Source organism: Aristolochia californica, unplaced genomic scaffold (genome assembly GCF_029961685.1).
Source record: "Aristolochia californica isolate CCGP_79_NKW_82.1479 unplaced genomic scaffold, dmAriCali1.0.hap1 SCAF_13, whole genome shotgun sequence".
Classification (NCBI taxonomy): Eukaryota; Viridiplantae; Streptophyta; class Magnoliopsida; order Piperales; family Aristolochiaceae; genus Aristolochia; species Aristolochia californica.
Window position 1 is genome coordinate 26,639,779 of NW_027181804.1, and position 27,797 is coordinate 26,667,575.

A 27,797-nucleotide genomic window follows, 5' to 3' on the forward strand; every position below is an offset into this window, starting at 1 on the left:
CTGGCCTGCTTTTTAGCCCATCTTAGTCTTAACTGGATAAACCCTTTTGAAGAAGGATAGATTAGTTTAATACAGTTTAAGTAAAGTAAACGAGAGCGAAAACCTGCCAGGTTTCGCCATGTTATTTGTCGTCGTCATTATTAATTTTTGTCACTGAGGTAGGAGATGTGGTATTTGGAGCCACATCTGCCTAACGCTGCTAATCCCGACAAATTCCAACCCGTCGAGAGAGCACAAAAAAGCATATGGTGTCCGCTAACCAGCCGGAAAATTTCTTCTTGGATCAGCGCCACGCTCACCCCTTCGAAATGGCTCTTCCCGGTCTCGGCTCCCTTACTGCGTCCGCCGAGGACGCCAGCAAGAAGATCCGGAAGCCATATACCATCACCAAATCTAGAGAGAGTTGGACCGAACAAGAGCATGATAAGTTCCTCGAAGCTCTCCAGCTGTATGTATTTGGGCCTTTTCTAGATGATGGTTTCTCTTCTTAGTTGTTTTTCGATTGTTTTACTCCATTTCGATTATTGGCTCTCTCGATGTCTTGAATTTTTCTTGTTGACTTTGGTTAAGGAAATGGGGTTTTGGGTTTTTCGCCGTTTCATGAGTTGAAGTGGACACTTAATGTGGTTCGTGCACTATATTTAGTTCATTTTGAAACGTTGTTTGTTTGGTTGCTTTTTCCTTTTCGAGAGTTGAATTCTGAGAACAACTGAGTGAATTGTGGGTGTTTGACACTTTATCCTTTGTATAGGTTATTGTCAATTTGGTGTTTATTTTTTATGTTGCATTTGTTGGCGTATTATAGCATTCATTGATTTCGACCGGGGGTTTGCAGTATGCGGTGCAGGATTGCATTTATCGAAGTTCTTTTAGGATTGAGATATATATATTGTGAACTTATAAAAATGCAATGCTGAATGTTTAGAGTGAACCATGTTCCTGGGATTTAATCGGCTAGTAAATTACAAATATTGATTCTGTCGCACAGCTATTGAATAAATGGGAAGACGTTCCTGTGAAATCAGATTCTTTTTTTGGATGTTCTGTCTCGAGCTTGGTTATTGAAGTTGGGTTTGCCTCTCTTGTCATGTCATGAATTTCCTGGATCTGAAGTGGTTTGGCGTCATAAGTTGGACCCTTTTTATCATTTGCGAAATTTGTTCTAGGTGTTTTTACTTTAAAATCAACTGTGTGAGCTATAGCTTCTAGATACTTTGTTTTCTGCTATTTTTCTTTAACTTACTAGGGAGATATGCTGTTTTCTTTATGTGGTACTGACACTGAGTTTGATTGTGGCTAAAGATGACATCTTGGGTATTGGTTTATTATTTGGTATTTGCTGAGGTTTGTTCATATATTTTGGACTGTCTCCAGAATGGAGCAAAGCTATTGCTAGGGATTGCGAATTAATTTGAGATCTCTTTATCTTCTTCTGCATTTATTGACCTGTGAATTAATTCGAATTGGCCTTCTGGGCAGTGAATAGAGTTCTATTATATATCTGTATGATGCTATGTTTCAATTGCTTGCTGAATACTGAGCATTGTACCTCCTGAAGGTTCATTACTACACTTTTCTGTGGTTTTTAGTTTGCTCTCTATGTTTTTACTTCTTTTGGGTAAAATTTTTCAATATTTGATTACTTTGATTTCTATTTTCAGTTTTGATCGTGATTGGAAGAAAATCGAAGCATTTGTTGGCTCAAAGACAGTTATTCAGGTAATTTGAAATGCATTATCTCTATGCCAGAATGAATTTAGTTAAAGACTTTTATGCTTTGTTCATTTTCAAAAAAAAGAAGAGATTTTTATGCTACATTGTCTCTATTTTGAAATGAAATCTGCACATAAACAAAATGTGGTACAAAGGCATCTAAATTTTTATTATTTTTTTGGCTTTATAAAGAAAGTGAATGGAGAAGGAAATTGTGTTGGAAAATATGTAAGACTTGTGTTGCAATAAAAGTGAATGAATGAAGGAGGAAAATGCATGAGACGTATGTTGCACTCCCTGAAGCCTTTTTTCATGTGGTCAACCTTTTCCTTAATCTGCCATGAGAGAACAAACTGGTCTAGCTAAGATCTACACAAGTGCAATGATTTGTTGCTTTGAACTTCTAAAAAAAAAAACACTGTCATGTTTCTTTTCCAAATTTTATGTCATTTAGCTAGATGTTTCCTGCTCTCATCAGGATTCTTTCTTACTTCAGTAGTCGGAAGCAAAGTGGATACATAAAACAGATAAACTTCTTCTGTCAAATTTGTTTCCACCTGATCAAGTTAGTGTTTGCAGATTCGGAGCCATGCACAGAAGTATTTTTTGAAGGTTCAAAAGAGCGGGACAAGTGAACATGTACCACCTCCTCGACCTAAGCGCAAAGCAGCCCACCCTTATCCACAAAAGGCCTCTAAAAATGGTAAGAAACTGCTCTCTCTCTCTCTCTCTCTTAAAAATAAAAAACAATCTGTCTACACAGACACAACACATTTTCATGTATTAGGCTGTATATGCTGGTACCACCTTGTACATCTTGGATTTTGAGGTGTCTGCTACTAGGTTATTCCTCTGAGATACCCTAAAATACCCTGAGAAATATTGGTACTGGTGGATATTTCCCAGATTTTTGGGTACCCGATACAATACCCCAACAATATGTGAATCCGCGTGCGATTTTTCTTGTATATGCATATGGGTGGGTTTTTAGGTCATCAAATGGGAACATTTTGCAGCTCCTATCCTATCCCAAGCCTCAATGGCATTTCAATCTTCATCATGTCTTGTTGAGCCGGGATTTGCATTGCAAATAGATTCATCTTCGGTGCTGAGGAATTCTACCACAAATGCATCTGTTGTATCTTCCTGGCCTCAAAATTCGGTGCCAGCTGTCAGTGTATCACATCCGACAAAAGGTTCATTTCTTAAGCACTTAAAAATGTATTATGGCCTAATTAGCTCCCTTGCTGGATACTTTAATTCACGCTCTTTTTTCTTTTCTCTCTTTTTTTTCTAATATAGATGATAGAGGACCTGGTGGGCCTACTGTATGCTGCAGCAGCACTGAAAGCCCCACTGGAACATGGCCAACTTGTGAAGCAACTGATCAAGCAATCCGTGGGCCACTTCTTCGAGGCAAGTAACATGTAGTGTATTGTTGTAATGGTTACATCCATTCCTTCAGAAACTATTTTCTTTTTATTTTGTTTTCTAATTGTAATCTTGTTTCTTCAGATCTTTCTCTTTCTTTCTGTTGAAAATTCAGTATTCTGTTCTCAATATCATTTATTTTTGTGCGTTTCTGCAGTTATGCCAGATTTTGTTCAAGTGTATAGCTTCATTGGCAGTGTCTTTGATCCAAATACAACTGGTCATTTGCAAAAACTGAAGGAGATGGATCCAATTGATGTTGAAACAGTATGATGTTGCTTCTTTTCTCCTTGACAATAGCTAGGATTGTGAAGATCTGAACCATGTGTTTTTTTGTTGATCAAATATTAATCAGTTAATTAGTATGATTGTATTGCCATCTGCATCTATCTTGAAAAGGTTGTTCTATTTGGGACTCATGCTCTTTGGTGTAAATTTAAATAATCTGGAGGATTGTGTGCAAGGAAAAGAATGTAGAAGCAAGAAAGAACCATTTTCAAAAAAAAAGAAAAAAGAAAAAAGAAAGAACAAAATAAATTTAACAAACTAGATATCCAATTCTTTAGGTGCACACTTTGCTGAGCATGTTGACAGATGCCATTGCTTGACCATCAGTTGGATTTGTCATTTGTCATCAAATGATTTGTGATGAATAAATGTTATCTTTGCTTAAAACTCTATATTTACAGCAATCTACGTTATTAACATTTTCCTTATTGGTTCATTTTGTTTCTTGAGATGTCTTATTGTCTTGCATATCTCTCTGTACCTTTTAGTTGAGATCTTGTATGGGTCCTTAGTTGATTACCTGTGATATGTTTCAAAAATAATTCACTATGATAATATCATTCTCTTTTATTCTGTTCAAGTTATAAACTTCTGTTATGTAACAGCCAATTAATGCAATGCTCTCTCTGGTTTTATCCCAGGTTCTTTTGTTGATGAAAAACCTCTCTGTCAATTTGTCTAGCCCTGAATTTGAAGACCATGTGAGTTCCTGTACCTTATATAATATGGTCAAATTTTTTTATTTAATTTTGACATCCTCAAATTTTCTGATGGGTTGGAGTGAGAAAAAAATTGTCTCCTTTAATGATTTGCTTATTTGAGGTTCACACACTATGGTCTGTATGCATGTACTCTTTGTTCACTGATGACCAGAAGTAATAGTATGATGGCCTCAATCTGATTCAGTGCTACTGAGTTTCTGCATCCTCAAATGCATTCTTGAGAAACAAAATCCTGATAGAATAAAGGCTTCAAAAAGTAGGATAAGATGATCTAATAGCTCTGCAAGTTGATGCTGCTGGTATGGATTTTTCTTTTTTTATTCGAACTAGTGATGATTCCATTAAACTGAGAAAGGGCCCAAAGGGAAGATCCCCAATTACATGTTTAGATCTAAGAAATCCAGCCTTAGCTAAAACATCAGCAAGGTGATTTGCTGATCAAGGATCTTATTAACCGTAAAATGTCTACTTGTAGAAAGCGAAAGCAATTTTCTTTTGATATCTTCAGGTTTGAAAGTTGGAAATTTTGACAAAATGCCTAAACGTCACGAATTGTCCATTGTGATGCTTCTTAAATTTATCATGGTGAGTATCAAGTGGGACTGGTCTCTTTGGTCCTGGCTAGGGCATGTGATATCTATTGAAAGGATTAAGTATTTAGCACAAATAATTTTGTTTAGAAGAATGACATAGCACAGAAATTGGAAGCTAATATGGGTTAGAATAGATTGTTGGGGGCTATCTGGTGTGAAGTATTGGATTCAACTATTACTAGGGGAAAAGGGGTGTGGTGTGTGTATAATCAACATTCAAAAAGCATTTCTTGTCTAGGCATGAACTGATCCTCTTAGAATTTTGTAATTCCTTGTTTCAGATTCTCAACAAATAGGAAACTGTGTCAAATGAACAAAAGTCAAGTTTATGATCCCATCACCGACCACACAAGGTGATTGAGTTCCATTGAACCTAGGTCAATTGGGTTTGACAACAAGTTGACTCAAAGATAATGTCATATGATATTCTAGTTAGAAGGGGACTAAAGTCCCACTCGCCTTCTTTAGGTAGGGGAAGGGATGGGGGGAGTGTTAAGTTGTGGAACCTAATCAACGCCTTATGTTGAGTCGGTATGCGGATCCACCTTTGCGGTAAGGTCGTCGTGGGAGTTAGAAGGGGGGTGGGGAGCCCCCGAAAGGTCCACAATATATTGACTACTGTTTCATTAAGGGCAGTTTGGGGATTTCACACATGTAATCCGGTTGCCCTAATTTTCTTTTTATATTTGGGGGTGCCGTTGTTAGGGTTTTATCACCTGGAGTAAGATCATTAGTTGCGGCCGAGGTTAGAGAAAAACCACCTGTAAGTGTGTGTGATTTCTTTTGTAAACTATTTCATCTTCATAGTAGATTACTGTAGCGGTGGAAGACAGGACGTAGTCTTACCTTGAGGCGAACCTGTATAAATCTTGTGTCATTATTTGTGCTTGCTTTTCTTTTCGTCTGTGATTATTATTATTGCTCTTGTTAGTTTGGAATTAGGGCGTCGAATTCCTAACAAGTGGAAAAAATAGCCCAAATGGGGAGGAACTCTTCACCGTTTCTGCTGTCGCATAGCAGGGAGGCTAGGGGTGGCCATGTGGCAGTGGGGAGGGTGGAATGGGAGGAGTAGAGAGGAAGGGGTAATTGGTCCCTTCCATTGTCTTTGTGTTGTGGTGAGCCTTTGTGTGAGAAATGACACAATTGCCTGATTGAGTAAGCTAGTTTACTGGGTGTTGAATTGGCATAATATACTGCAACAGGCCAATCTCAGCCATCAGACCAAAATTTACAATGGAAGATAGTCTCAAGTTTCAATTTTGATTTGCAGTTTGACATCTCTCTTTAGCTCTCCCTATCAAACATATACCAAAGGTATATTTATGTGGTTCTCTCATTCCATCTCAAATTGTGTAGAGGACTTTCTCCTATCTGGTGAGATCAATTCCTTATGTTTGGTATTTTGTTTACTGTTCAGAAATTTAATGACTTTGTGTGGTTTGAACTTTTGTGTTATGAAAAATTTCTGTGTTTGAGAATTGAATATAGCAGTCCCTTAGTTTGAGTTCCTTGGGTTGGTTGTCTTAGTTTTGGTGCATATGGGTATTTTTGTCTTAGTTGACGTACTACTGCTCTTAAAACTGGGTGGTTTCTTACTGCTGCCCATAAAACTGGGTGGTTTCCTATTGCTACCCTTAAAAGTGGGTGACTTCCTCTTGTTGTCCTCAAAAAGTGGTGGCTTTCTTTTACTGCCCTTAAAAGTGGGTACTATCTGCTGCCATTAGATGGTCCACTTTGTGTCACCCATGTATTTTTAACTTTTTGCTTGTGTTATACTCTCTTGGTAGGGTTGTAAAACTTCATTGTCTTTACTAGTATGTGATCTGTCTGTTTTGTCCAATGGGACATCTTGAGAGGTGGTCTATTATTTAGGTGGGAGATGGAGAAGTTGAATGATTTAGAGCTTCTATTAATATTTTTTTAAGAAAGGGCAAACACAAGAGTTTCTATCATGTTCGAGTGCTAGCAATCATTGGCATGTATTCCCTAGCTTGAGGGGGAGAAAAGAGTATAAGTGCGCGAGTGCTGATGAGCCAAGTCCAAGAACTATACTACAAGTGCGTACTCAACCGTTGAAATCACGAAGCAGTTCATGACCACATGAAAGCTACAAATTCAAAAGCTGAAATTTTTGAAGGCCAAAATTGTGTTTTCTTTTTTCTTATGCTTATGATGGGGAATTGTGATATATTCTGGAACAAGTTGTAGTTATAAACTCTAAACTGAGGGGAAGCATGAGAAAAACTTAGCCTGTGCATGTTAACTTTCTTATTTCTGTATGCTGCTCACTTTGTATGTGTAGAGCAGCTTTCTAATTTGTTTTTATATGTAGTTCTTAGGATTACTAAGGCTAGTATTGGGATTTGGTTTTCCTCATGTAAGGAGGATTGTATTACTACTGTTTTCTTTGTTGTTTTATAAATAGTGAAGGATGAGGGGTGAAAACCCCTTCCTATCTCTTCCTGTCCTATTGTCTTGCAACATTCTCTATCTTCTCTTTTGTTATCTCTTTCTTAGCTCGATTTCATGGAAGAAATGGACGCCCTGCTGTCTTGTCAGACTTTGGAGCTTTGTGAACATCCATAAGGGATAGATCCAGTGAGATTTGGATGGGTTTACACTATTGAATATCATGCAGATGACCCAATTGAAAGATACAAGACGTGACTAGTTGCCAAAAGCTATACCTAGACCTGTGAGGTGGACTATTTTGATATTTTTTCTCCTATGGATAGGGTTCAGTTTGAATCCAAATTTCAGTAACTCTCAATCAAGGTTGGAATTTGCACCAGTTAGATATTAAAAATGCATTTCTATATGATGATTTCTAGGAGGTAGTATATTTAGAGCAACCTTTTGGGTTCGTTACTTAGGGAAGGAAGATAGGGTATGGAAATTAAGGGAAACTATCTATGGTTTAAAGCAACGCCCCAGAACTTGGTTTGAGAAATTCAGCAAAATATTATGGAATTTACTTTTCACGGAGGTCATGTAGATCACCCTACTTCTGTGATCCTAATTGTTTATGTGGATGATATTGTCATATTTGGAAGTGACAATACATGTATCGAACAGACTAAGAATTACCTTAAAGAAAAATTTTTGGACGAAGGATCTGGGTGGTTTGAATATTTTCTGGAGATAAAAGTGACACAGAATTTTGTAGGAGTGGTTCTTTATTAGATAAAGTATATCATAGATTTCTTACCCAAGACACGGTTATTGGCGAACAACCGTTAGATACTCTTGTAGACATTGGTCAAGATTTTACGTAGTCCAATCCAAAAGACTGGTGGGTAAATTGTTGTATACTACAACATATCTCCATATCCTGTTCAGTTGGAGTGGTTAGTTGATTCATGGAGGAGCCTAGATGTAGTGGTGCGTATCTTGAAGTATTTGAGGGATCTTTGTGGAAGGGTTGGAACTTTACAACATTTAATCATCTTGATGTAGTTGGATTCAGATTTGGGTTATGCAGACTCTAAACTTGATAGAAGGTCAACTATCGGTTGTTGCACTTTTGTTGGTGGAAATTTAATTAGTTGGAAAAACAAGGAGCAAAATGTGTTAGCTAGATCAAATGCAAAAGCCGATTATTGGGTTAATACTCAATGCATATGAGTTGATGTCGAGAATTCTCATGGTGAATTTGGTTTTGTGAAGGAAAAGCCCATGGAGATGTTTTGTGATAATCATGCAACTATATTTATTGATAGGAATCCATTATTTAATGAAAGAACTAAACATGTAGAGGTGGGATGTTATTTTATTAGAGATGCAATTATGTTTGGGAAGGTTGTGAATCCTCACATGAGATTATTTGAGCAGCTTGGAGATTTGTTCACCTAGGCTATTGTAAAAGACTTCTACTACTAGGTGTCACAAGCTAGGCATGCATAATATTTATGGTCCAGTTTGAGGGGGAGTGTTGATAGATATGGGAGAAAAGAGGGGCAAAATTGTAATTACTCTATACTTCAGGATAAATGATTCTCCTTTTAACTGTTTAATTAGTAGTCTTTAGATGATGGGTATTTAATGACTTTTTTATTGTAAGCTTACGATTAGATATAGGGCTCAAATTTAATTCTTCTCCAAAACTGTAACTTTTAGGGTTCAACCTGCTGGTCAAGTCTGAATTTTATAACACTATACTAATGTAGTAGGGTGAGCATAAATAATAACAGTGCATGAGTGGTTGGGCCATGAGATCAGTTAGATATTTCTCTATTGAATATGGAAAAAAAGGCAAATTAGATTTACTTTTCTAAGGGTAAATGAAGAGACCTAGTCAAACTTAAGGCATGATATGGAAATTAATGGTGTAATTGTGTTTGAAAAAATTGTTTGCATTTCATGATAATGAAACATTATTAGGAACCAATGAAATTAACAAAAGAATCTAAAGGTGTACTATATGATATGCAAAGACTTTTGTGATCAAGGGTCAAATGTGTAAAAATATAACTTTTAAGAGAAAAAAGGAGAAGGAGAATAGAGAGAATGAAAAGGGAAGAGTGCATTGTATTCAGCACTGCTTAGGGTAAAAATCGACTCTCTTTTCTATTTAAACCAACTTTAAGTGATTTTGAGTAAAGTTACAACAGAGTACCCTCATAACTCACTCAATACAGCTCATTCTAACTTATCAAACTTGAACCTTTGCGCTTTCAGAGGTAAATACGAGAAGGGTGAAAGGACAAAAATACCTTTATATGAATTCTACTACTCCCCTCAAGCTAGAGCATATATATTAAGGAGCCCCAGTTTCTTACAAAACTTCTTGAATCCTTTCTTACCCAAAGCTTTGGTGAATATCGCTAATCTGATCAGCAGATCGAACATATGGAGTGACCACTTCTCCACTCATTACTGCGTTACGGATGAAAGTGACAGTCAACTTCTACATGCTTTGTTTGGAATGCTTTTATCTAAGTGTGGTTCAGCGGTAGCAAGAATCCTCCTAGCCGCTTCTCGATGTACTTCAATGAGATTGAAGACCTTTATAGAAATTTAAGCATTTCTTGGTTGCACACTCATTGGAGAGCAAATAGCATTGTTGATAGTCTAGCTAGGGAAGGTCTCACCCGACAACATCTCGCTGTTAGCTCCTCATTCCCCATTTGAGATTTTATTTTTTTCTTTTCAATGTCCTTCATATTATTCCTTGTAATCCTTGTGTTTTTTTAATGGAATTTCCTTTCTCATTTTTAGGAAAAAAAAAGTGGTGGCTTTTTTAGCCACTATTCTTACATGAAAAATAAATATGAAAGAGTCTTATGTGATTTTCACAACAAGAAGTCTCACAAGAGTCAGAATTAATATGGCAGAATCTAAGAGGAGTCACACAGGAATAAGTCTCACTGTAGAGTTTATTTGAAGGTGTTTTAGTTATATTAGGGGTGGTTCGTCCAAAATGAATCAAACATGAATTACTCCCGCATTACTCAGTTCATTCAATTAGGTCGTTAGTCCAAAATGATCTCCTCTTCATTTGAATCACGTTAGGTAATGTGCTCAGGCAAAAACGGGGGAATTAGGTTTCATACGTATTTTGCGAATCATCCACATGAGATCAGTTAGATATTTCTCTATTGAATATGGAAAAAAAAGGTAAAGTAGATTCACTTTTCTAAGGGTAAATGGAGAGACCTAGTAAAACTTAAGGCATGATATGGAAATTAATGGTGTAATTATGTTTGAAAAGTTGTTTGCATTTCATGATAATGAAACATTATTAGGAACCAATAAAATTAAACTAAAACAAAAGAATCTAAAAGTGTATTATATGATATGCAAAGACCTTTGTGATCAAGGGCTAACTGTGTAAAAATGTAAATTTTAAGAGAAAAAGAGGAGGAGAATAGAGAGAATAAAGAGGGAAGAGTGCATTGTATTCAGCACCATTTAGGGTAAAAATCGACTCTCTTTTCTATTTAAACCAACTTTAAGTGATTTTGAGTAAAGTTACAACAATACCCTTAAAAAAAACTCACTCAATACAACTCATTCTAACTTATCAAACTTGAACCTTATGTTTTTGACATGATTCCTAATTGCTTTCAGAGGTAAATACGAGAAGGGTGAAAGGACAAAAATATCTTTATATGAATTCTACCACTCCCCTCAAGCTGGAGCATATATATCAAAGAGCCTCAATTTGTTACAAAATTTCTTAAATTCTTTCTTACCCAAAGCTTTGGTGAATAGCACTAATTTGATAAGTAGATCGAACATATGGAGTGACTGCTTCTCCACTCATTACTGTGTCACAAATGAAAGTGACAGTCAACTTCTACATGTTTTGTTTGGAATGCTTTTCTCTAAGTGTGGTTCAGCGGTAGCAAGAATCCTCCTAGCTGCTTCTCGATGTACTTCAATGAGATTGAAGACCTTTATAGAAATTTGAGCATTTCTTGGTTGCACACTCATTGGAGAGCAAATAGCATTGTTGATAGTCTAGCTAGGGAAGGTCTCACCTTGCAGCATCTTGCTGTTAGCTCCTGATTTCCCATTTGAGATTTTAGTTTGTTCTTTTCAATGTCCTTCATATTATTCCTTGTAATCCTTATGTTTTTTAATGGAATTCCCTTTCTCGTTTTTAGGAAAGAAAACTGGTGGCTTTTTTAGCCACTATCCTTACATGGGGAATAAATATGAAAGAGTCTTACGTGATTCTCACAAGAGCCTAAATTAATATTGCAGAATCTAAGAGGAGTCACATAGGAATAAGTCTCACTGTTGAGTTTATTTGAAGGTGTTGTAGTTATATTAGGGGGGGGGGAGGGGGAGGGGGGTTAGTTCGAAATGAATCAGACATGAATTATTCCCATATTACTCAGTTCATACGATTAGGCCGTTAGTCCAAAATGACCTCCTCTTCATTTGAATCACGTCAGGTAATGTGCTTAGGTAAAAACGGGGGAATTAGCTTTCATACCTATTTTGCGAAACATGAATCGCGCGCGGGACGCGTTTCTCCCTCCCTCCCTCCCCCGAAGGAAATTTTTTCTCACATTTCGCTTCCTCCCGAATTTTCTCTCTCTATCATCTCCCTCTCTTCTCCCTCTCGACCTCTGTTGCAGAGCCGCCATCACAGGCTCGGCCTCCATCTCTTCTCCCTCTCGGCGTACCATCAAAGCGCCGCCTGCTGGCCCGCCGTAGTCTCCCGCCATTATCGGCGCTGTGAGGAATACGACGCATCAGAGCACCATGAGGAAGACGAAGCTGGTTTAATTTTTCCGAAGTTAGGAAAAATTAAATCAGTGTCTTAAAAATAATAATCCATATTTTTTATTTATAAAATAATTGTTTTATTTATTCAATATATTCATTTTATAATTATTGTATTAAATTAGTGATTTAATAGTCATAATAAAATATTGTTAAAATAAACATTTGATAAATTGTTTTGTTTAATTATCCCATTTCTATAATTAATTAAACCAATGGTTTTAAATTTTGTGACAATAAATTATTAATTCATAATACGTAAAAATATATATTATGTTATTGATAAAATGATATATTTATTTATTTATTATATTTATTTTTTATTACTGTATTAAATTAATATTTTTAATGTTAAAATATATTTTATGTTATTAAAAATATAATTTATTTATTTATTATATTCTCTTATGTTATTTTTTTATTTTTTTATTTTATAATTTATTCTAATCACACGTAATTATTATATTAATTTATAATAAATTATAAAAGTAATATAATATAGTCTTTCATTAATTAGTTTATTAATATATTTTAATACTACACATTAAATCCTTTATAAAAAAAATACTACACATTAAATCACTTATAAGTGTAGTAACCATGCTTATTTTGGTTAATTATCTGTTTAGGTATATGTTCTATTTAAGTATATTACTAAAAATTACTCATTCTCTTGTTTATATCATATTTTCCATTTTGGGACACTAACATTGGAATCTGTTTTCCAGTGCACTTAAACTCGTCTAGACTTACACCCAAAGATGAGTTGAAGTTGAATCAATTTATTTAAGATGAATTGAAATCTTCACTTCGTTTCAAGTTCATGGTGGACTAACCCCCTTACTCTTCTATTTATGTTTTGTTGTTCAATTGTTTTAGGACTTATCTTTTAGTGTTTAACTTTTGGTGTAACTCGGGTAAGGGTAGTTTAATTGTAATTGAATTTTACTTGTTTCCTCAATTATAAGTAGAGGCTCATATACTCAAATTATAACAAGTTAGAGAAGTATTTTTCTTCTCCAGAAATTCAACACATTCAAAGGCCTAGATCAAAATAGAATAACAAAAAATTAACAGCTGGATTGTAAAATGATAAGAATTTGAACCCTCACATTCCATGTCCTGGGTCTAACATCATAAGAATGAAAACTAAAACACGGCTATTTAAGAAAAACACCCAGTATTGTGGTACCAATGGAGTTGGTTAAAATGAACCATTAGCTGGTGGTCCTTCAGATTCTATAAAGAATAACCAGTCAAACATGGATGAGCATTAAGTCATTTCTGAGGTCTGGTTTTCATTTCCAGGATAGGTAATAGTAAGATTCTTTATAATCATCATAGACAGATTGAATCACCAATTTAGACATTTGAATTGCACATTGGATGGGTAACTTTTCTTTTACATTGTGCCATTATTGATCTCAACTGTTCTACTCTGCTGTTCAATGTGGATTTTTTTTCTTCATCATCATCTTCTTCTTCATCTTCATCATCTTCTTCTTCTTCATCTTCATCATCTTCATCGTGATCTCCTTTTCCTCATTCATCTTCATCTTCATCTTCATGTTCTGCTTCTTCGGGTAAGGTTAGATTGCTAGATATTATTATATTGTGGCCTGGCAGAGGGTTGATGTTCATTAAGGTTAACAGAGGTTCTTCTCGGTTGGGTCTTTTAGCTGATTATCTTCAGTTTGTTTCTAACGATTATAGCTGTTTTGAGATTTCTTTTAGCTGATCCTGAGATGGTGATCTGTAGTTTCTGAGAGGAACAAAATGCTGGCTGGCATCAGTACTTTGCTGTCTTGGGTTCTGTCCTGAGTTACAAGAATTGAATTCTTCTATTCAGGTTTCCAAAAAAGAAAAAAACATTAAGACACAATTAGAAACCCTAATGGGCACTTAACCCATGACTAGGCTGAACTAGAAAATTTTCAAATAAAAGTAACAAATAAAATTAAAGCAGAAGTTACAGCTTAAACCCAAGTAAATAATTACATGTTAGTCCCTATATCTACTAGAATTATTATTTCAATAGAACTCTACTGGAATTATTTTTTCAAAAAAAAAAAAAAAAAGGATAACATAAACTCAAAGAAATAATTAAATTTCTGTCCTCATCAAGTTGGTTGTGTATTTGAGAAATCAACATTCAACATTCAACAAAAATCTTTGAATCAATTAAGAAAGCATTATGAAGATCAGAGGACACCTGTTGCTTGGGATCTCAATTTTAGAGGATGGTTGACCACAGGATATGCCTTGTTTGACTTTTATTTTTTTGGGATTTGTTTTAGGATTTGAGTCTCAGTAAATGGACAGTGGTAGATTTGCCATGGTCACAGAATGATTTTCCAATACATGACTGCTCTGTTTGTTGATAGCTGACACAGAATCAGCTAGTGTCCTATAAGCAAAATGATCTTTTTCTTTCAGGTTCTGATTACTATTCCAAAGTGTTTTGTGTTAGCGGAATCAAAATCGCCTCACCCAGTCACATAGGGGGTTAACATTTTATTTGCTAATGTATGCAGAGAAGGCTGCTCTCATCATATGATGTTGGCTCTGAAGAAGGCAAGCCTGTAAAAATAAACAATGTCTTACAAACTGAGGACTCAGACATTGCTCCGCTCACTCCCAAGTAAGTGATCAATCTGTATACCCTTTATTGTGTACTACATAGCTTTCAGTTCACATACTCGTCCGGATTAACCGACTGATAAACATTAACACCAGAGCAAACGCAAAGGATCAGTAAGCTACATGGAACATCCTTTAGATACCTGTTGTACTACGTAGGTTTTAGTTCGTATACTCGTCTGGATTAACTGACTGATGAACATAAACGCCCAGAGCCAAGGCCAAGGATCAGTAAGCTCCATGGAACATCCTTTATATGCCTGTTGTATAGTGTGATACGCCAGATTGAGAAGTGTGATATATTTGGTGTCTGCTTTCTCTTTGAAGATAGCTGTAAAGATCCTACTTCAAAGGGTTATTGAGGTTCTTAAGAGTAGTCATTTTTGTTAGAGGTATTCTGTACAGGGAGTCTTTTTGAAGCTTGAGTTTTTTACTTTGTAGTTGCTGTATAAGTTATGTAAATGGGTGTGTGGAATTTTTGCAAGTCTTTAGCTTTGTTGTACCGTTAACTTATGAAATAAAACGAAAATATCTTCCTGTAACTTGAAGCTTTCCTTCATCTCTTTCCTGATCTTTTTTCTATCAAGAGAATGCACTGCTCATTTATGGAAGAAAACAAACATCTCTTCTGGTAACTTGAAGCTCTCTCTCTGCATCTTTTACAGAATTTAAACTTAAAATTAATTGTAAAATTTGATAAATCTATCATAAACGGGGCCCACAATTTACCCCAACCGGAATCGTTGCAAGAGTAAGAATAAATAAATCTGACAGGGAAAAATGGAAGCCACAGGAATCTTGGCAGGGCAACAACGAGAAGAACTTACAACGGTCACAAAAAAACCGTACGTTACCATACTCGCACGTGCGTACACCCCTCCAACGGTCATATTTCACCAGAGCAACGGTCATCTTGACTCCAATCCGGACCGTCCATATCACATCGAAAGGTCAAGTCAGGTCCTGCTTTCCCCTTTTCTCTTGTTCCTACTCCCTCGGGTGGAATCGATTTTCTGAAGTTTCCTTTTAAAAAAAGTCAATCTGCCAGAGTTTCGAGTTTTTCTGACTCTCCTCAGAAATCATTTCTTCGGCAACATCGAAGAAAAGTTGGGGCTGGGTTCCTTCTGTTTTTACCGTCTGGATAGAGCGCGTAAGTCTCAGTGGGAATGGAGAGTTTTCGGATCAAGGAAGTCGTTTTTTGCAAGCATTATCGAGATTTTAGCTGCAGATGCGAATGGGTCACTCTCGGATTCTCCGGGCGTCGATTTGGAGGCATTGCTGCAAAGGAAGTTGGGTTTAATCAGTGAAGGTCCCGGTCATGTTCAGAGTCGTAGATTGGTTTTCCGGCCTGGTAGGTGTCGAGTCTTCCGTAAATTCTTTTATTCTTTCGTTTATTTGAAGTTTAACTCGATTCTAACCATATTCTTTAATTCCAAATCAAAAGTTTAAAACTTGTCGATTTCTCATAGCTGATACACTTCCTATCTTTTCTGTAAGTTTCCAGTAAAGAGATTCATAAACCCATTCAGTTTTTTTGTTACTTCCGTTGTCCATTCTCTGTCTCCATTCTTGCGCCATTACTGGATTGAGTTTTTCGTAACCTTAATTCTTTCTGACCATCTATGATCTTTGAGCATGAAAGATACTCTGTGAATTTGTACCGAATTGATTTATAACAAAAAGAAACACAAGATTGGAAATGAAAAACAGCAGAGCAACAAAGAGGTTGAATTGAAACGTGGATGGAAAAAATATATCAGAGGACCGGAAGAGTATAGAGAATGTTGGCTGGATGCCCAACATTGTTATCCCCAAGGCATCGATTAAGCAGCGAGGCTTCCGCACAGTTCCAAGCTTGCCATTACCAGTTGGGTTCCATGAATAGTGCGCAAAGATTGGATCTTCCACGCAGTTTCACCCATAAAGAAGCAGCTCCAAGATCCCAGTCTTCAAGGCCAGTTGGTCTTTTGGTTGAAGTACCAGTAGAAACGAGGAAAAGCTGCTCTATTAGACCAAATGTTAGGGTACCTTCTCCTATTAGTAGCACACAGACTGGGTTCTGGGATGGAAGAGGAGAGATCGAAGACAGGTTTTGGGAGAGGGGGAAGAACTTGAAGAGGTTCTCTGAGCACAGTTCGTCTGAGGATACATGCATTAACAGAGCGAAGAGGAAACGAAGTAGCAGCGTTAATACAGTATCACCGGATGATTCTTATGAGGGGGATGGACTTAGTATTAACCAAATGGACTACGGTGGTGATTACTGGTTCAACCAGACCGGAGGAGACCCGAGACCGGTGCTCGGGATCACGAGCCTTGGGCCCTCTTCAGCTCAGTTTTCGACTTCATCTGAGGAAGAAACAATCTGTTTTATGAATAGGGATGCGATACTTCCTCCTCTGCCACTGTCGAAAAGTCCTTGGGTGGAAACTAAAGGAGACAAGGATGTCAATACAAGCGAAGAAGAGGGTAGGAAAACAAATCCGACTTCAAGTTCCTCATCAGAGACTGATAGCTCCGCTCGAAAGTTGAAGGATAGTAACTCGCCTGAAAATGAAACCGGGAACGGATCTCATGTGCCTTACCCATCCAGAGAAGCTAGAGTAGCAGGTGAAGAGCAAAACCAAGCAGAGAGTTTGGGTCTCGAGCTTGTAGCGCTTCTGGTTGCTTGTGTAGAATCCATCAGGTCCAAGAACTTCTCTGCCATAAACCAGCACTTGGCCAGATTAGGTGAGCTAGCTTCACCATCGGGAGCAACTCCAATCCATCGGGTCGTGGCTTATTTCACCGAGGCGTTGGCGATTCGGATAACGAAGATGTGGCCTCATATTTTCCATATCACCATCCCTCGAGAGATGGACCGAGCTGAGGACGATGTAGCCACCTCGTTCCGGCTCCTCAATCATATAAGTCCCATTCCCAAGTTTCTTCACTACACCTCGAATGAGATCATATTGCGAGCATTCGACGGAAAAGACCGGGTACACATCATAGATTTTGATCTCAAGCAAGGGCTTCAATGGACAGGTTTGTTTCAGAGTCTGGCTTCGAGGCCAAACCCACCCAGTCATGTGAGAATTACTGGAATTGGTGAATCCAAACAGGATCTCCAAGACACAGGAGATAGGCTGGCGGGGTTTGCAGAAGCCTTGAATCTGCCGTTCGAATTCCATGCAGTTGTGGATAGGCTAGAGGATGTGAGGCTATGGATGCTTCATGTGAAGGAAGGGGAGTTTGTCGCCGTGAATTGCATTCTCCAACTACATAAGCTGCTTTATGATGAATCAGGCGGGAGCTTGAAAGATTTTCTAGGCTTAATACGAAGCACAAACCCGAGCATCGTCCTCGTCGGAGAGCAAGAAGCTGCTCATAGCCACCCCAGGTGGGAAAACAGGTTTCTGTCTACGCTCAAGTACTATTCCGCAATCTTTGATTCCATCGACTCTGGTTTGCCATTAGACAGCCCGGCTAGGATCAAGGTAGAGGAGATGTTCGCCAGGGAGATCAGGAACATACTGGCATGTGAAGGGAGTGAAAGAGTAGAAAGGCACGAAACTTCTGCAACTTGGAGCAGACTAATGGAGGAAGGAGGATTTAGAAATGTCCGAATTGAAGACAGAGAGACCCTTCAAAGCCGCATGTTGCTGAAGATGTTCTCGTGTGAGAATTACAGAGTGGAGAAACAAGGAGAGAATGACAATGGCCTTACACTGAAATGGTTAGACCAGTCTCTGTACACTGTTTCTTCCTGGGAGCCCATTGAATTTGGTGGCAGCTCATCCTCTATATGACTTCTCTTCTTTTCTTCCTTGACAGATTATTCCTTCTCACCCACCCACACTCCAAAAACGATATACAAAGTAGAAATTCTTTGTAGGTAGGCAACATTATTTCATTCTTTGATGGGCGTTTTGAAGAACAGGTTACAGAAAGAGTTATTTGTGTGCATTTTTTGAGGATTCTCCCAGAATATTTTCAAGAGCTTCTTTTGTTTGTTGGGTATTCTTTCATTCTTTCCTTTCCTTCCTGGTTGGGGAGCAAAAAGAGTCAGGTTTCAGGTTTCTCTCTATTCTTTTGTAAACTCTGTAGGTATTTAATTCCCTTTTCATTCACAGCTTCTGCTTCTTCTTCTCTTTCTGTTGTTGATAGGAAGATTGGGAGGGTTGTATTGTTCCTATAATGTTGTATGAATTTGGGTATCTTCTTATATATGAAATAAAGCTGTTTTAATGTCTTATGTATGAAGAGTGATTGAATCTTTGTTCCTCTTAAATGTGTCATAGTAACAAAATTTTGGTATCCTCATGAGACAAATTCTCCTACTTTATATAGGATTGAGATTTTATCAAAATTCTCATTCTATGTGATTTTGATGATAACAAACAAGTGAAATCAACTGTCATGGATAGATGTTACAATCATTATATGACCCTAGGAGCAAAAATTGGTCGAATGAAGGTAAGTTGTTTAGACAAAGCATGTTGATCAAATAAAAACAGGGAAATTTGGTATATTACCTATTTTTTAAAAATAATAACACAAATAACCAACTTTTGAACTTAATTACATAAATACCCAACTTTAACCCGTCAATTACAATGTACAGTCAAAGGTTGTACATCATCATACCAAGTCAGCGCCCAAAGATGCTTATGCCATGTCGCATGTCACATCATCGGTGAGCCATGTCATCCTCCATATAGGATGACACTTCATCTGCCACATCATTGAATGCCACACGTAAGCCCTCCGCATCAGTTTGCTTTTTTTTCTCCCATTTTTTTTTCATGATTGATTTAAGATATTTTGTAAATATTTAAAAAAAATATTAATTTCTGGTTTTAAAAAATCTTACTCATTTCATTTCGTTACTTTAAAATAAAATAAAATTGATTATTAATTATTTCAAAAATATTTTTTAATATAATTAATACTTTATTTTACTTAATACCTTAAAGTAATTATTTTACTTTTAGATATTATTTAATTTAATGCAATATTTAGTAAAAAATAATTTAGTTTTAAAATTCTTATTTGTTTGTAAAAATATTCTACCTTCTTTTTTATATAACAAAACATAAAATTCGTATATTAATTAGTTAAAAAAATTATTCTTACCTATTTAACACCTTTTATTGTTGATATAAAATATTGTTTAATTAAAAAAATTATTTTAGAGTTTAAAAATCTAATTTATCGGTACATGTTTTATTTCCCTAATGTAATAAATAATATTTTATTTTAAAAATATTTAAATCATATTTTTTTTCAAAAATATTATTCTCTATATAAATATTTTATTTTTTAATTTTTTAAAATATTTAAAAATAAAAAAGTTAAAATAATTAATTTTTTAAAAAAATTATTAACTACATATATAAATATTTATATATATATTTAAAAATATACCAATATTTAATTTAAAAATCTTGAAGATATTTTTTAAAATTTTATATTTTTAAATATTTTTTGATGATGTGGCATCCTATGGTGTGATATGGTGTCCCAATGACATGGTGGGTGATATGGTGTAAGACTCTTTGAGTGATGATGTGGTGTGATGAAAGCAATAAAACTTTACGTGTCACCTTTTATTGTACTCATGTGTAGTTGATCGGTCAAACTTAGATATTTGTGCAATTAAGTTGAAAGTTGGTTATTTTTATTATTATTTTTAAAAAATTGGGTAATACTAAAATTCCCAACAAAAAATAACCAAGGAAAATTATTGGAAGGAGGTTATTTGACCACAGTTAGTTGTTCTAACAAGATAGGGTTTTAACAAGGCACTAGAGAAAGATTTATTAAAAAAAAAAAACACATGTTGATTGAACAAGTTTCAAACTTAGAAGTCTATTGGAAGTCTGGTTGAGTTGATAAAACAAGCTATAAAATTAGAAAGCTATTGGAAGCAAGTTTCTTTAATTTAACATGATGATTAGGGGTGACATTGAATCGAGCTTGATTTAAATATTTCGAACTCTAGCTCGAGCCGAGCCTAACCTCGAGCCTAAAATTGTAATCTAACTCGTGCCCCATAATTTTAATAGAGTTCGTACTTGAGCTCGAGTCGAATTCGAGCTCCAACATATATTTAAATTTTTTGAAAAATACATGTCAAATAAATTATATATAAAATTATTGTAACGCAGAAGAAAATGCAAAGCAGTAGAAAAACACAACTAGGAATAGTTCAATACACATTACCCCAAATAACCAATGCACCATTGACATGCATGGAATTGAACAAACAGTTAAAAACAACTCAAAAAGAAAATTTCATGAGGGATAATATAATTCAGACCTTGCATTTCTTTAAAAATAAACTTCTTTTCACGGTATCCATTGTAGAATTTGTAAAGTTAAAACAGAGATTACACTTTAACAGATTTTCCCACCCAAAAAATCCTAATAACCCAATTTGTAGTAGATTAAAATATTACACATTGAAACACAATCTCAACAAAACTGACTTCCCGTGCAATTTCATTTGTAGCTTGTTTGCCCATACCTCTAACAAAACTAGCGGACATCAATATCACATGAAAATCTCCTAAGTCGCCCTTATTTATGAAGGAGCATCCCTCCGTAAGTGTTGCACACACCGCAGTTACCTGACACAAAACGGTTTGGCAATTGCCGCACACCACAACCGAGAATGGCTGAAGAACAATAAAAAAATCATCTTTCTATTACAACTAAAATGAAAATGAGAAAAGATAAGACTAGTTCAACACCAAGTTATGTCTCTTCGGTTATATAAAAAAAACAACCATCATACTTAGATAGGAAATAAATATTGTGAAAGATAGAAATTGAGCAATCTCTGTATTTGAATAAATGAATTGCACAAACAAAAAGAAAAATTCACAGGAACACACATGTTGAAGCATCCTTGACATTTCACATCCTAAAATCCCAAAACAAGAACAAAAATTACCATAAAAAAGAGTTCGAACTCTGCACAACTTATGTCTCCTTTTCTCGAGCTCAATAGGAGGATTAAGCAGATCAATGTTTTTTGGAAGCACATAAATACAATAGCAACTCAAAAATAAGCGCTATATAATCAAAATCCCGAGTTACAAGTACTCCAACAGAACCAATCTAGATATCATAAAACAATAAAAACAAAATCAAGGTAGGCAAATAAATAAACCGAAAAAAAAGAACCCCCCCGGCTCGATTCGATGCCACTCCTAATGATGAGGCAATAACAGAAAATAGGTTATTTGGATGAAGTGTGACTAGAAAGTGTAGCAATGATCTTCCAAGCTTCGATCTAGATTCATTATGTCACAAAATCATATAAGTGACCTACCATTGTGACCAACAACTCATGGAGAAAAGTTCTAATTATTTTAAATAATTGTTGAGCATTTTATCATTGGTTTTTTTAGAGGATGAAAGATCCCTTTTATGCTCAAATAGCTAGTTTTTAGAAAGTTAGATTTCATCTATTTAATTGATTGTTTACCTCATTTATTTTTATGAAGCATGCGACATTGGCCATGTCTAATACCAAAGTGTTCCCCACTATTTGAAATCAGCTTTGGAGGTCATCTTTGTTAGGTTCCATGAGGAACAAACATAGTGGCTGGGTGGGGGGTGTGAATGGGTTTGCTAATTTTTTTTATTTTTTTTACTCCTTTTCTTAATTTTTTACATGTTCACAATTTGAATAAATTCAATACACAATGTTGATTTCATAAAACAACCAAACTACATATAATACACAAGAACTTATAATGGTTCACAATCCTATCTTGATTTGCCAATCCATTACCAAGATATTTGTACTTTAGAGTCAATTCAATTTGTTTGGGTTGCATTATAACAGTTACATCAATTATCTCTACAACCAATGACAATGTTGTATACATAGGGAATTACGTTATTCAATTGATCGTAACAGTCGATTACAGTGATACCTTCATATAGATTTTGCAGCAGCAAACTAGGTTATCCAAACTAGACCCACAAAGAGGTTTTCCAAAACTAGGTCATCCAAACTAGACCCACATTTTTCTTTAAATACTAGAAAAATAATTATTTCTTAGTTTAATTATGGATTAGACAATTAATGACTCAAACTATTTTTCAAAATGAAGTGTTCAATTCAAATTTTTTGTTATTTAATATTTAAATATTACAATAAATTGGAAGGTCAATACAATTTTTTTTTTATATTTATTGGTAATTCTGACTAAAATGGCATGTTATGTTCATCCTCAACCATAATTTCGATTTTAATGGAATCTCACTGACCACCAAATTTCTCTGTAGGCTTTTAAAAATCTTCATAAATCCATGTACTTCGACAATTCCCCCTGATCACTTTCAAATTTTCAGGAACTCCAAATCTTTACACAGTCACCTTGTCGATAGGACCTGTCGCCAGTTATCGTCTTCAAACTTAGTCGCCGGGCCTCTCTCCTCTGCATTTAATCATCACCAAATTACAGGCTCATCAGTTAGCTGGTTCATGAATCCCAACTAATACCAAAACCAGTAGCTGAGTCCAATAAAACGCCAGCGATCTTCTTCTTTGTTCGTCTCCGTCTTCGTCACAGTTTCATTTCTAATGTCGGAGGGGAAGTGGTGGACATTAACTCCACGAATTAAAGGAATCCAACTGATACCAGTGCAGGAATTGAACTTCAGCTACTTTTCTTCATGGCAGTTGGAAACTATTATGACCTTGCTTTCGTGATCACGATCTTTCTGTTCCTTTTACCTTTTCTACTGGCTTCCATGCACAATCCATCTAAATCGTCAAGTACGAGGGCAGTTCAAGAGCGGAGAGATTCGGTTCACTGACAGCAAATACGTATTCGCTACTTGTTTACTGCTCTGAAACGCTGTTCGACATGAGAATGAATTTAAGATAAGATATCCAGTCACTATCTTGGTGACATCGTCATCGTCGTCGTCGTCGTCGTCTTTATATTAAGCCAGGAAGCAGGGCATGACAGGTTCTGAGCAGGGTTAAATGTTATCTGTGTGGGCAAAAAGTTGAGGAGGGAGGCTCTTCTGCAGAGCTGCGATGAAATCTTTGAGCGGAGGGATTTATTAACTACGAGATCGGCGGAGTTTGGTACATAAACTGGCCAAGATCGTGATTCTTTGGGTTGTTTTGCATTTGGAAGTATCTTCTGCGCGTCGAGATTCAAGTTAAAACTGCGATGGCATTTGGACTTTGGAGGCTTGTTTCGGCCTTATTGTTCGTTTTTCTGTCATTTCATGGCTTCTGTTACTCCCAAACAGGTTCTCTTCTTCTTCTGCTCCGATTAACTTAAACCTAAAATGCACGGTTGATCCCACTGAAAAGAAGATAAATTGTCGACCTCATCGCATTTCTATTAACATGGTGATTTCTCCGTTCTTTGATATTGTTGCAGCTCCAAACTATTCCTTCGTTCATCAAGCAACGACGGCTCCTCCCATCGCTCACTACGATTACATCATCATCGGAGGAGGAACAGCCGGATGCCCTCTCGCCTCCACGCTCTCCCAAAACTTCCGGGTACTCCTCCTGGAGAGAGGTGGCTCCCCTTACGACAACGCCAACATCAGCAGCATAAGGACGTTTGGTGACACCCTCGCCGACCACTCCCCGACGTCGCCCTCCCAGAGCTTCACCTCTGAAGACGGGGTTTTCAACAACCGGGCGCGGGTCTTGGGAGGTGGGAGCTGCCTCAACGCCGGCTTCTACACTCGAGCAAGCCCCGAATACGTCAAAGATGTTGGATGGGACGGGAAGCTGGTAAATCGTTCATATGAGTGGGTTGAGAAGCTCGTAGCTTTCCAGCCGCCGATGCTGCAATGGCAATCGGCGGTGAGAGATGGGCTCTTGGATGCAGGAGTGTTGCCTTACAATGGGTTCACGTACGATCACATTTATGGGACGAAGGTCGGAGGAACCATCTTTGATAAAAATGGTCACAGGCACACCGCTGCGGATTTGCTGGAATACGCCAATCCCAGAGGACTCACCGTCCTCTTAGGCGCCACTGTGGGCAGGATCATGTTCAGAACCAAAGGCAAGTACCGGCATTCTTATTCTTTCTGTAAATGATCTACCTCAGAAAATGGAAAAAACCAGGTTGTCGTCAAAGAAAACAAAATGATGGTAACGGCTACCTACCTCTTTAATTTGTTTTTATGAATGAGAAACAGGGAGACCGAGGCCGCTTGCCCATGGTGTGATCTTTAGAGATTCAGCAGGCGTGAGACACAAGGCATACTTGACAAGGGGGTCGAAGAACGAGATCATCCTCTCCGCCGGCTCAATCGGCAGCCCTCAGCTGCTAATGTTGAGCGGGGTTGGACCAGCAACGCATCTCAGATCCCTTGGCATCAATGTACTATTGGATCAACCTATGGTGGGTCAGGGGATGTCCGACAACCCCATGAATGCAATCTATGTTCCGTCTCCTTCTCCGGTGGAGATTTCCCTGATACAAGTCGTCGGCATCACCAAGGTCGGCAGCTACATCGAGGCCGCCAGCGGCTCCAATTTCGCCTCCGCTGGCCCCTCAAGAAGCTTCGGAATGTTCTCCCCTCAGGTATTTGCTTCTTCTCCTTCTCCGATCACCTTATAATTTCGGACAGTTTCCCATTAATCATTAATAATGGTTCGTCGCAGACGGGGCATATCTCCATCGTTCCACCCAAGGAAAGAACCCCAGAAGCCATAGCCAAGGCAGTCGAAATGGAGAGCCGTCTGGACGATACTGCTTTCCGGGGTGGGTTCATACTCGAAAAGATCCCCGGCCCATTCTCCACCGGTCACCTGGAGCTAAGAACCAGAAACCCAAAAGACAACCCATCCGTGACTTTCAATTACTTCAAGGACCCCAGAGATCTGCAGAGATGCGTGGCGGGCATCAGAGTAATCGAGAAAGTGATAGAATCAAACGCGTTCACCAAATTCCGATACCCTTTCATCAACACCGATATGCTGCTGAACATGACCCTGAACTTCCCGGTGAACTTGCGGCCGCGTCACGGCAACGCCTCCAGTTCCTTAGAGCAATACTGCAAAGACACGGTGATGACCATCTGGCACTATCATGGAGGCTGCCATGTCCACCAAGTCGTGGATCCCGATTACCGGGTTCTCGGCATCGACGCGTTCAGGATCATCGACGGCTCCACCTTCAATTTCTCCCCCGGGACGAACCCACAGGCCACGGTCATGATGCTGGGAAGGTAACCGCTTATAACTACACCATTGCTAGCTTAAATTCTTGCTGCTGTCATCAACATTAACAAAGGTTTGATTTCTTGCTTCTCGATCCTCTTTCTTGTGCAGGTATATGGGAATTAAGATCCGGAACGAGAGACTTGGAATAAATGGGTTGGACTAGTAGAAGTTTAGGTTTTCTTTTCTGGTACTGAAACCGAGAGAGATTCACTGGTTTTTTATTTTTCTTGTTCTGTTTCTGGAGTTTCATTAAAAAAATCCAAAAATGAAACGAGACAGGTTAATAAATTTCAAGAGTGTTTCACATTTAATTGGGGACCTTTGATGAAAGGACGAGGAAAAGAGATAAAATTACATTGGTTTTAGTTTCCACCGCTGTGGGTAGGGTATGGGGCTAAGAAAAAGACCCCATCTGATTTCGGATTGGGGATGGATAGGGGTGGTTTCGACCCAAGCTAAGTTTGAGCTTGCATATGTACGAGTTTGACTTGATTTGAATACGTCGAACTCGAGTTTAGCCTCAAGCCTAAAATTGGAATCGAACTCGAGTTCAACCTCGAGCCTAAAATTGGAATTGAGCTCGAACCTAAAATTTTTACGGGAGTTTGAGCCTGAGCTCAAGTGGGATTTTTGCTCCAACTAACATTACTACAAAAAAAAATTAAAAAAAAAAAAAAAAGAGAATATTGTGATGACCTTTGTACTATTGAGCTACAAAGTATCACAAAGGAGTCCAAGACTTTGCAATGGAACATACTATTGTATACTAACCAGTTTAATAGACCTAAAAGAAAGAATAAACACCTCCATCAGTAGTATTTATTTGCACACAATAATATTGGATGTGTTAGACTTGATGTCTAATAATAATAAAATAAATATCATAGAAATAAATATTAAATCCTCCATAATTTTTCTTCTCATAAGAGCCATACATATATCTTAGAATTAAAATAATAAGAATAAAGAGAGCGTACCTTTCATCTTGAAGAATATAAATAGAACTTGAAGTGCACAAGATAATATTTGATAATTCGTTTACAAGTGATAAACTTGCTCCCGTTCAGCCAGACTGGGTGTGCAAATAGCCTTAGCCTCACTTGTAAGACCATGGAGGAATTTATAGATTTCCAAAGGGTGTGGCACTTATGAATTTTCATAAGGATACATCTCCTTAGGAGAGATACATCCTCTAAGGAGAGATACATCCCTTAAGGAGAGATACATCCCCTCAAGAGAGATACATCTCCTTATGCCCAAGGGATGTGTCCAGTCAATGCACCCAATGAATCTACCTCTACAAGGGGATGTGCTGGCCATTATTCCATGTACTGAACATTCAATGACAACATCTAGAAGTGGGCCCCACGCCTCTAATATCATGGTATTTTTATTTTATAAATAATATATTTTGAAACCATAATTCCAACAGGATGTTGATGGACCCAAAAGGTTTGAATGATCGATCATCTTTAAGGTTTGAGGTAAATAAGAGCAACTATCAACAACTAAAGAGGGAATTGACAAGAGCAACTAGAGTAAAGGGTATTTTCATAAAAAAAAATAATATATATATACTAACGTGTCGGTTCACGCGCTAACAATCAGAGCTTGGAAAATAAAATCAATTTTCAAACTTCAACAATTGCTCTCAATGAGACTTACACAAACCAGCTAAGCACACTAGTCTAGACACACAAAGGAGGATTTATAGCTTTCAAACACTTCAATTTAGTTTAGACAAGCTAATTGAGTGGGTTTACAATGTAAAATCTTGATATACAAGAGAAGCACAAATTTGCCTCTGAATAGACTGATATCATAATAATCGAAATAAGAAGAGTAGACATCCATGCCCAACCTAGGTGATCCTAACCATGACATAGTAACTCAAACAAAATCTCAAATTAAAATTTCAAAGTTAAGATTCTATGATATTTAACTCAAATATGAGTCTTCTCATTT

The 27,797-nt window shown here is 37.1% G+C and overlaps 3 protein-coding genes across 5 annotated transcripts; all 3 read left to right on the plus strand.

The window, feature by feature from the left end:
• Positions 1-173: 173 nt before the first annotated feature.
• On the plus strand, positions 174-15,154 carry LOC137947808 (protein REVEILLE 6-like). 2 transcript variants are annotated; one of them, XM_068793594.1, is made up of 9 exons: positions 174-448; positions 1,662-1,719; positions 2,293-2,416; positions 2,730-2,909; positions 3,016-3,129; positions 3,302-3,411; positions 4,074-4,133; positions 14,518-14,624; positions 14,720-15,154. In XM_068793594.1, exons 1-9 carry the CDS (start codon positions 246-248, stop codon positions 14,739-14,741), a joined length of 978 nt encoding a protein of 325 aa, XP_068649695.1. In that variant the 5' UTR covers positions 174-245; the 3' UTR covers positions 14,742-15,154. The 2 variants fall into 2 exon arrangements, with proteins under 2 accessions (XP_068649695.1, XP_068649696.1); XM_068793595.1 differs by having other exon boundaries at positions 2,808-2,909.
• A 518-nt stretch (positions 15,155-15,672) lies between these two features.
• On the plus strand, positions 15,673-18,858 carry LOC137947807 (scarecrow-like protein 28). Of its 2 annotated transcripts, XM_068793593.1 has the most exons (2): positions 15,673-18,341; positions 18,440-18,858. In XM_068793593.1, coding segments are annotated over exons 1-2 (1,938 nt in total). In that variant the 5' UTR covers positions 15,673-16,404; the 3' UTR covers positions 18,441-18,858. The 2 variants fall into 2 exon arrangements, with proteins under 2 accessions (XP_068649694.1, XP_068649693.1); XM_068793592.1 differs by having other exon boundaries at positions 15,673-18,858.
• Positions 18,859-23,576: 4,718 nt separating this feature from the next.
• On the plus strand, positions 23,577-26,143 carry LOC137947876 (protein HOTHEAD-like). Its single transcript, XM_068793697.1, has 5 exons — positions 23,577-23,890; positions 24,025-24,670; positions 24,807-25,191; positions 25,272-25,837; positions 25,941-26,143. Exons 1-5 carry the CDS (start codon positions 23,809-23,811, stop codon positions 25,993-25,995), a joined length of 1,734 nt encoding a protein of 577 aa, XP_068649798.1. The 5' UTR covers positions 23,577-23,808; the 3' UTR covers positions 25,996-26,143.
• The last annotated feature ends 1,654 nt before the right edge of the window (positions 26,144-27,797 follow it).

Bases quoted from the DNA above. Each gene is read 5' to 3' on its own strand.
- LOC137947808 (XM_068793594.1), top strand. From the start codon at position 246: ATGGTGTCCGCTAACCAGCCGGAAAATTTCTTCTTGGATCAGCGCCAC. The intron at 449-1,661 runs GTATGTATTTGG...TTCTATTTTCAG, and splicing joins TTCCTCGAAGCTCTCCAGCT to TTTTGATCGTGATTGGAAGA. The intron at 1,720-2,292 runs GTAATTTGAAAT...TAGTGTTTGCAG, and splicing joins GCTCAAAGACAGTTATTCAG to ATTCGGAGCCATGCACAGAA.
- LOC137947807 (XM_068793592.1), top strand. From the start codon at position 16,405: ATGTTGGCTGGATGCCCAACATTGTTATCCCCAAGGCATCGATTAAGC.
- LOC137947876 (XM_068793697.1), top strand. From the start codon at position 23,809: ATGGCATTTGGACTTTGGAGGCTTGTTTCGGCCTTATTGTTCGTTTTT. The intron at 23,891-24,024 runs GTTCTCTTCTTC...ATATTGTTGCAG, and splicing joins CTTCTGTTACTCCCAAACAG to CTCCAAACTATTCCTTCGTT. The intron at 25,838-25,940 runs GTAACCGCTTAT...TTTCTTGTGCAG, and splicing joins ACGGTCATGATGCTGGGAAG to GTATATGGGAATTAAGATCC.